At 40.1% G+C, this 8,969-nt stretch overlaps 1 protein-coding gene across 1 annotated transcript in view; it reads right to left on the bottom strand.

Annotated features, from left to right (window-relative positions):
* Positions 1–940: 940 nt before the first annotated feature.
* The window catches only part of LOC107300232 (macrophage colony-stimulating factor 1 receptor), a gene marked incomplete at its 3' end in the record, with an annotated part of 23,497 nt that continues 15,468 nt past the window's right edge, over positions 941–8,969 (bottom strand). The window contains 7 exon segments of the mRNA XM_015829569.1: positions 941–1,052; positions 1,813–1,928; positions 2,485–2,665; positions 5,015–5,180; positions 6,099–6,241; positions 6,757–7,032; positions 8,575–8,826. Of these exon segments, the coding sequence (XP_015685055.1) occupies positions 941–1,052; positions 1,813–1,928; positions 2,485–2,665; positions 5,015–5,180; positions 6,099–6,241; positions 6,757–7,032; positions 8,575–8,826 (1,246 nt within the window).

Raw genomic sequence — 8,969 nt, 5'->3', positions numbered from 1 at the left:
CAGAGATATTAGTATGACAGGTGGATGAGAATTTTATTTGCTGGAATTTCTAGGGATTGATGTATCAGAGGTTTTTCTTACTGTTGTGCAAATGATGAGAACAGGGGGAAGAGCTAATTTGTCAAAGAGATACTGTCCAGTATAGTGATCCCCAACCTTTTGGGCCCCAAGGACTGGTTTTATTTTTCCATGGACCTGGCGGGGGTGGGGGGGAGTGATTTTGTGCTGTACATAGCTGCTGTATATGCAAAGATGAAGCTTTGCTTGCTTGTGCTGTCCAGTTCCTAACGGGCCACAGACTGGTACCAGTCTGCAGTCCAGGAATTGGGGAGCTCTGGTCTAACACATGGGTTAGATGGTCCCATTCCTGATCTCACTGCCATTGATCTTCATCTTTTTAGATAATTTGAATTAGCAGCAATTGTCACAAATTCCAAAATTGTGCAATGAACATAACACCCCAAAAGAAACAACAAATGGATGAGAATCATTCACAAATAAGAACAATTTGCAAATTAGCAATAGTTTCTTTATGGCAATCAACTTCATAAACCCATTTTTCCCTATACCCTTTTGTCTTTGATTGATTGCCTCAACCATAATATAATTTTAATTGTGTAAATTAACTGCTCCAGAAATTACATTGTAGGAAGTTGCATTTTTAAAGAAACCAAAATCAAAACAATCAGCCCAGTGAGGTTCCTTCATTATAGCTATAAAATATAGCAATCACAATAGCATTTGGACTTATATACCACTTCTCTGTGCTTTACAGCCCTCTCTAAGCAGTTTACAGAGTCAGCATGTTGAGAACTGAGATGAATTAGTTTCATAATGAAAATGGTGGTATATTAAAGCTGCAGTGCTATTATACCCCTAAGTCTCAGCAAGCATTTTTGAGTAGAAATGCATTGGCTTGTGCTGTGATTCTATTACTTACCTATAAATGTTGGGGGGCAATTTGTACCACTGAATATGTGGAGGAGGATAGCCAGTTACTTCACATTGGAGACCACTGGAAATGTTGGTCAACGCTGTAATTTTTGGTGTAGCTAAAAAGCAAATGCAAAGGAACCAGTAAAGACAGTAGACAGCAGCATAATTTCTTCATTTCAAATCTCATTAGCTGTACGAAAATGGTAGCACACTGAAAAATGGAAATTGCAGCAAATCAGATTAATAGCGTGCTCTTTGCAACTTAGCTCCCCATCACCTTTTTTATACAGTGGCATAAAGTCAATTATTTTTCCATCTGAGTGAATTGACTCAATTATGACTAGGAAAAGTTACTTCCGATAAGAATTCAGGATTACTTCTAGGACAATATCCACAGTAATAAAATATGAATTTTTGGAAGAAGTATAGCTGGTGTTCATTTTGCCACAAAAAAGAAGATAATTTCCTTTTGCTTACCTACCCTGAGATCTGATATATTTAAGGGCAACCATGGGCATGTTTTGTTTTAAGGATAACTGGATTTCCCTTAGAAAGACTTTGTGTGGCTTTTGAGTTTTCTAGCACTCTAGATTGGAAACTGTCAGCCTTTCCAGAAACACCAGACAGGTAGCACGGCCAGAAGAACTAATTCTAAACTACTTGTAGGTTTACTGTACATCTCAAATCTCTCCCTGCCCCACCATCTCCTTTGCAGCCAAGAAACTAGGGAGGGTCCCTTCTGAGCTGCTTGCCCTATCCACATTCTGCTGCTTCTCTTTTATCTCACCACTTATCTATCCATCTCCTTGGCTGCATCTGTGATTCCCAAAGTCATTCCCACATGTCATTACAAAAAATGAGTAGCACAGGACATACTTTTCACGGAGACGTAAAAATGAATGGATGCATTGGCTTCCCCATTGTCTGCAAAAAATATATATTCGCCACTGTTTTTTTCCTTCATCGAATTCAGCCTGAGTGTATTGTTGTGTCTATCAAAAGAGAGAGCAAATATGCATGTAAAAATGTTAAGAAGCGATTGTAATACAAGATCTCCATAGCGACAGATGATTATTTTGTGAGCTTTATTTTGTGGTATGCTTGCTTTCAAAAATATATTGAATAGAAATAGGAAAGAAAACATCATTCAAATCATGTCTAAGACAGTTATCAAACAACCTTCTCATCTGTCACTATTCAATACAGGGCACACTATACTGAAAATTGCAGCAGCTTCTTCCTGGTAGATCTAATTGGTAGAGTCAAAACTGGCTGGAGAAGTAAGTCCTGGGAATATCTGGCAAGCCATGGATAACATTTGTAGTTTAAAACTGGTACTTTAATTAGAGAAGAAAACGAGATGGCAAATAATGCAGGGACTGTGAAACTGATGGAGTTGAAACTATACATTTTGAACCAGCTGTAGTTTCTAAATATTCTTTAACGGCAGTCTCCTGTAAAGTGGATTGCCTTGGTCCAACTAGATGGTAATGACAGCATGAGTAGCTAAGTCCTCTGAAGGAATGGAAAATACCACCTAGCTTTTACCTTTGATGACCAAAAACCATGTGGCCAATGTTTGTGGGCTTTCCTGATGGGTTTACATGTATCCATCTATACGTTGAAGGTCTAGGATACGCGTCAATGAGCACATGAAGGTTCAGGTTTTGATGCATGTTCGTCTCCTGAATTCTGTTCTGTAATGTGGACAAACGCAGATATCCTTTCTCTGGAAAGCAAAGTAGGATGTTAATCTCTAAGGAAGTGAAGGTAGAAAGCTATTTCCTTGAGGAAAATAACTTGATTCTTAGTAGATTTGTTCATCACATGCATAATGATGATGATCACTGAGGAGTCCAGCAGCAAAACAGCACATTCCAAAGCAAAAATAAAGTACTTAAAGCTGTCCCCACCTTTCAGCTACTCAGGAATGACCAATGAGCCTGTTTCGATTGCAGAGGGTCATTTTGAAGGGTAGACCAAACCCAACTAATTCCTGCAGTATTCACAAGGAGCAGCCATGATGCTACATGATGCACTATTGCATGCCCATGATTCATTACCTGCCACAGCCAATAGTTACTTTTGTATGCAGAATTTAAAAATCCCACAGGAAGGACTTCGTTCAATTCATTATCTCCATTCTGGTGGCTTTGAAATACATGGGATTATTATTTCCACAATCCCATGTGAATGATTGGGCCACTACAACTGGAAGGCACCCTGTTAGGGAAAGCTGATTTAAAGAATTCTGATCTGATCTTTAACCCTGAAAGTGATTTACAAGGTGGCTTACAAAATCCAGTAGACAGACAATTGATGGGCTTACAAAAGAAGCAAACATGAACATGAACTGATGAAAGGACCGGGACAGAATACTAACTTCATGTTTCTGGAGTTGGGATGGGAGTGTCTGAGCCAGGGGTGTCAAACTCAATTTCATTGAGGGCTGCATCAGCATTGTGGTTGCCCTCGGGGGGGGGGTGCGGCCTACTGGGTGGGTATGGATGGAGTGGGTGTGGCCTACTGGGTGGGCACGGCCAGCTCTACATCGTTCGCATCAAGGGTGCCTGGGGAGGCCTGGGCAGGAGTGGGACAGATCTGAGGGTCTCTGGCAGAAGGGGGTGGGACCAGGGCAAGCGCCAAGGCATGGTCCATTTCTTCATTCCTCACAAACCTCCCCAGCATGCACCCAGGGGTTGGGGCCGACACAGCAGTGGCTGGTTCCTTGCTGTTTCTAGATGGCCAGTGTAGCTAAGACTGAATGTGTTTCAGCATAGATGGCCACCACAAAATTGTACATTGGCTCCCAGCCGGCATGGGCCAGGGTCAAGGTAGCGGGGGCCATTCCCTCACTGTTTCCAGGATGGCTTTGCGGGCCATATGAAACCACTTCACCGGCCGCATCCGGCCCCGGGGCTTTGTTTGACATGTCTGATCTAAGCTTTTGATTTCTTTTAGGTGTATCTGGAAGGCAGAAAAATTGGTCATAAATGTGTTGAACTTATGCACTGATACTGGATTTTATGGACAAAATTTGATAGGAGCAAGGTAGTTGAATTACCCCAGAAACTTGCCATTCAAAATGCTGGAGAGATGAATGGAAATATCGGATGTGGGAAAACAAGATATCTATGTCCTTAAAACATCCATTTTTGAAAATATTATAAATTTTATTCTATCTTGAATTTTAAAAGAGAATAGAAAGCAATGCTACATTTCATCTGAAAACTTTGCAGTAGTTTTACTAATTAATCTGAAGTACCTGGGAATTTTCATATTTTATAGTTGTATATTTTTCCTGAACCATAAAGAAAAATTCTTATATAACACATTTGTATTTTAGAAAATATTAAGAATTTCTGTCTTTATCATGTAACTTCCTTACTGAGAGACTATCATACTAAATAGTAGACAACCTTTGATAATTCTTCTCATGCAGGTTTGATCATTCTTTTCATATACTGTTTGATAATTCTTCTCTGGAAAAAGTTCAGAGAAGAACAACTAAGATGATCAAAGGCTCGGAGACTAAAACATATCAAGAATGGCTGCAGGACTTGGGTTTGGCTAGTCTAAAGAAAAGAGGAAATAGGGGTGACATGATAGCAGTATTCCAGTATTTGAGGGGCTGCCACAAAGAAAATGGGTCAAATTATTCTCCAAAGCACCAGAGGGCAGGACAAGAAATAATGGTTGGAAACTGATCAAAGAGAGAAGCAACCTGGAATTAAGGAGAAACGTCTGCATTAGCAGGGCGCTGGACTAGAAGACCTCCAAGGTCCCTTCTATTCTATTCTATTCTATTCTATTCTATTCTATTCTATTCTATTCTATTCTATTCTATTCTACTCTATTCTATTCTATTCTCATGCACTGTGTTTATTCATTTCTGATTGATTTAACTGATATTCCATATTTCTGTTCATAAAAACCCTCCAGTCAGCTAACACAATGTAAAAACTCCACAGAAACAGAATGAAAACAACCTCATTAATAAACTGGAATGGTGTTTTGGATACACAAAACCTATTTTTATTGGTGAGGGGAAGAAGGTTTTCCTTGTAATTTCACCTACCTAGTACCTGGAGAGTAACCGAAGCATTTACAACTGTTTGAGAAATTTCCCCAAGACAAGTATATTTTCCACTGTCTTGTAACTGCACTGCTGGAATGAATACGGTAAAATCAGTTGTGTATGACTGAGCTAATCCAATATCGATTTCCATCTCATTCGTGCTGGCCTGTGGTAAGAAAAGGCAGATGTTTTTATGCTGATTTGGAGATAGGAGCTCTTTATCCCCATTATCTCCAATTAAACCTTTTCCAGACTGTAGGGCTTTTCCGTGAACAGGGCTGGTCCTCCACTTATATTTTGTTAACCCCAATTGTTTATGTTAATTAGTGCTTCAGATATATTTCAGATTATGCTAGTTCCTAAACAACAGGCTATGAAATAATGGTTTCACATCTGTATTAGTTAAATATAAAAATATACTGAAGTATAAATTGTTTTACAAGCTAATTAAAGTATGTAGAAAGCAAAGAAAGCAAAGACATAAGATTCATCAGTACATCCCTTTGATAAATAAATATCCTTTGGTTCCTTCTACCTCTATTGGAAATGACTGAGGTTTGTGTTCACACAATAAGGCAGTTTGAAGATTCGAGACACTCGGAAATTGTTAAAAAACAACCTGGATTAAATGATCAAGATGCAAAAGCAAATCAATCTGGAGAGCTGCAAGTTTAATGCACAGTTGAAGCAGCCTTCTTCAATTTGATTGCCTCAAGACTACAACTCCCATCGCCCAAGCCAGCCAATAGCCTCATGATGCCTGGACCTAGCCATGATGATGCCAAAATGATGACACATGTGTCATTTTGCAAACTCTGCCATTTTCTAATTGTGTCACAATATTCCACCCAAATATCTAAGGAGCAGAGTTTTCATTGTGACATTGCAGCACATATTAAATCATCAGATACTCATGAATGACTTGTTGGTTATGGATGTTTAGACATTGTCATTCAACAGCTCTGGAAGACAGGTCTAAGTCCTTGCATGAATGGGCTCACATAAGCCACAAGAATCTCTGAGATCATGCAAGACAATCAACACAAGCTAAGGCTCACATCAAAAACTCTTAGAAATGGCTTACGTTTGCAGTAGGGGGACAGATCCATGTGCCATGATATTCAGAAGAGTGATATTGTACTCTGCAGGAAATGTTGAAAGGTTCTCCTTGTAACCGCACTTGGTCCTTTATTCCTTCAACAGTAACTGTTAAAGGCTGAAGGTTGTCTGAAAAAGTCAGAAAAGTCTGTTAAATACACACTGAGTTAGAAAGGCTTGTCAGTACAAGAAACCTAACATCTTCATCTTTTCTTATGCTTCCCTTTGCTATTTCTGCCTAATGATGGGACATTGTTTTAAGCTTCTGACCCTTTCAGCATCTTTTCCAGCAACATTTTGACACAAGGGATTGAGACGTTATCCCAGTTTTTCTTGGAGGGGATGTGTGTCCCCATTTTAACCCAAATTATTTCAAACCAGTTTGGCAGTGACAGTAAAGAACAACTAATGTACTGAAGCAGCTATTCATTGTTCTGCCAATATAGACAATTGTTCTTTGTTGATTGATATTGATCCAGCATTGCACAGCAGAATGAATATATAAAATTTGGAATCAACCTCTCCACGTTGAAAAAACGAACAACATGCACTGGAGCACTTTTTCTAACTGCTGCCAGAACACCTGTCCCAAAAGGCTTGTAAACACATGTTCAAGTAGTTACAAAAGAGCAGTTCCAACCTACCATAAATAGAAAGGATAAGTCTGGGTGAAATCACCCACTGTTCTTGAACCTGGGCTTTACACTCATAGGACCCTTTATCACTCAGGTCTACTTTGTGAATCCATATTCCTTCCTTAGGTCTGAATGAGACTTCTGAGTCAACTGGAGAAGAGTCTTTAAGGAGGGTCATGTTGCCTGTGAATCTTGGGTTGGCAATCAGGCACGGAAGCAAGGCATCCCTGCCCCTTTCCACAGAATAATATACATTCTGAAGGCCACACCACACAGAGTCAGGATCTGTAGAAGAAATATGTTAGGAATCCATATGGTAGTTTAGCATGCCTAGAAAAAACAGCTGGAAGCAATCTAAAATAAGGTTGTGGTGACTTGGTGGTGAGAGCAAAATCTCTGAGCTCAGGTATTCTCTGTCAGTAGAGGCCTCTCTCTCTCTCTCTCTCTCTCTCTCTCTCTCTCTCTCTCTCTCTCTCTCTCTCTCTCTCTCTCTGTGTGTGTGTGTGTGTGTGTGTATGTGTGTGTGTGTGATAATTTTTGTTTATGAGATATATTTTTTGCCTGAACCCAGCATACACTCTAGACAATGTACAGATATTAATTATAATAGAAGTAATAACAGGATCCACTCTGGGCCGGTCACCGGGACCAGAGGTTTAGTCTTCTGAGCTTATCTGCTCAGTCTGCTGGAGCCTATCCTCAGGGAACTGCTCTCTCACATTCTGGGGACCCAGATTGGATCCTGCAACATTATCCTGGGATAGGTATATTTGCCTTCATTTGTAAAAATAATAACAATGCATATAGTTGCCAATCGATATCAAGTAGCTTGTTGTTGACTCCATTAATATCTGTACAGTCAGTCTTGTCTCAGGAGGGCAGTCCTCTCATTGTGCCTCATGGTAGGAAAGGATCTTCAGCAGGACTCTGTCTCCCTCATTGAATAAATAGGCCCTAAATTGGTCCCAGGCTCCAAGACTTACAGGGCTTTATATGTGATAACTTGCACCTTCAACCATGCTCAGAAATGCACAGGTAACAATTTCAAAGCAGTAGTGCAATGTAGCAGTAATGCATTTTGCAGCTGTTAAAGTCTCTGTGTGGTCTTCAAGGGCAAATCTTTTGCCCATGACCACCATTTGCTCACCCAGCAGGAGCTGTGAATCCAGACTCATTTATTATATGCCATCAAGTCAGTTTTGACTCTTAAAAAACACATCAGTGCTGTATATTTTCCCTAGGACGATTTGCTTGGCAACGTCATCCTTCAGATCTTCCAGTTGTGAATCAAAAAGGACTCCCAAACTGCAGGTATATTCTCCTAGGGACACAATCTGGCCAAGAGTCAAGACTGATAATCTCCTAGGATTGTAGACATCTGAATTAACAACTGACTCTTTTGCTTGAAGGGATTCCATTCCATGAGTCATCCAAATGAGCTAATTTCTCATGGTGGAACTGGACAAATTTGCAGCAGGGATTTCCCATGATTGCTTTGTTTCAAATGTGAAAAAATATTGGTATAGTTAAGCCTTACTGAAAAAAATTACTTTAAAAGGGAGTCAGTTTCTAATCCTGCTGGCCTAAGTTTTTCGTTTCCCACCAAGTGCCTTTGCCACCTGATGGAGAAAGACCCTAACATATCCTCAGCAGGCTTAACACTCCACACTTTACAACCCTTCCATCCTCTGTAAAAATACTGACAGCTGACAATGGATGGGGAACACAATCCATCTACTCCCCTAATTCTCGGTCACTGTTTACTTATGCATGTGCAATGATTTATTTCCAAAGCATATGACAGATAATAAGGAGAAATCTGGTTACCTGTCACAGCCACATATATAGTTCTAATCCCCTCTTCTGGCTTGTTGATATAAGCACACTGGTAGCTTCCCATCTGGTTGCAACTAGCCTCTGGCACGTAGAGGGTGCCATTGTCGTACATGATCACGGTGGACCCATTCTGGATACCGATCCACTCAACAGGGAAATTCCCTGAGCAAAGTAATTTGACTGAGTCTCCTAGCTTCACTCTCAGAATGTCAAGATTAGGGTAGATGGTGGGAGAAGCTGAGCCTAAAATAAAGAAAAATAATATTATTTTTTGTTATCTTCCAATTCTTCATTCTGAGAAACATTTTTTTAAAAAGTGAGTCAGGGTGGCTGGAATGCTATTGCTTTGTACTCTCTCTCTCTCTCTCTCTCTCTCTCTCTCTCTC

The sequence above is a fragment of the Protobothrops mucrosquamatus genome, unplaced genomic scaffold, assembly GCF_001527695.2.
Source record: "Protobothrops mucrosquamatus isolate PMUCROS unplaced genomic scaffold, P.Mucros_1.0 scaffold6417, whole genome shotgun sequence".
In the NCBI taxonomy this organism is placed as follows: Eukaryota; Metazoa; Chordata; class Lepidosauria; order Squamata; family Viperidae; genus Protobothrops; species Protobothrops mucrosquamatus.
The sequence above is the reverse complement of the archived record's forward strand: the minus strand, read 5'-3'. Positions and strand labels throughout refer to the sequence as shown.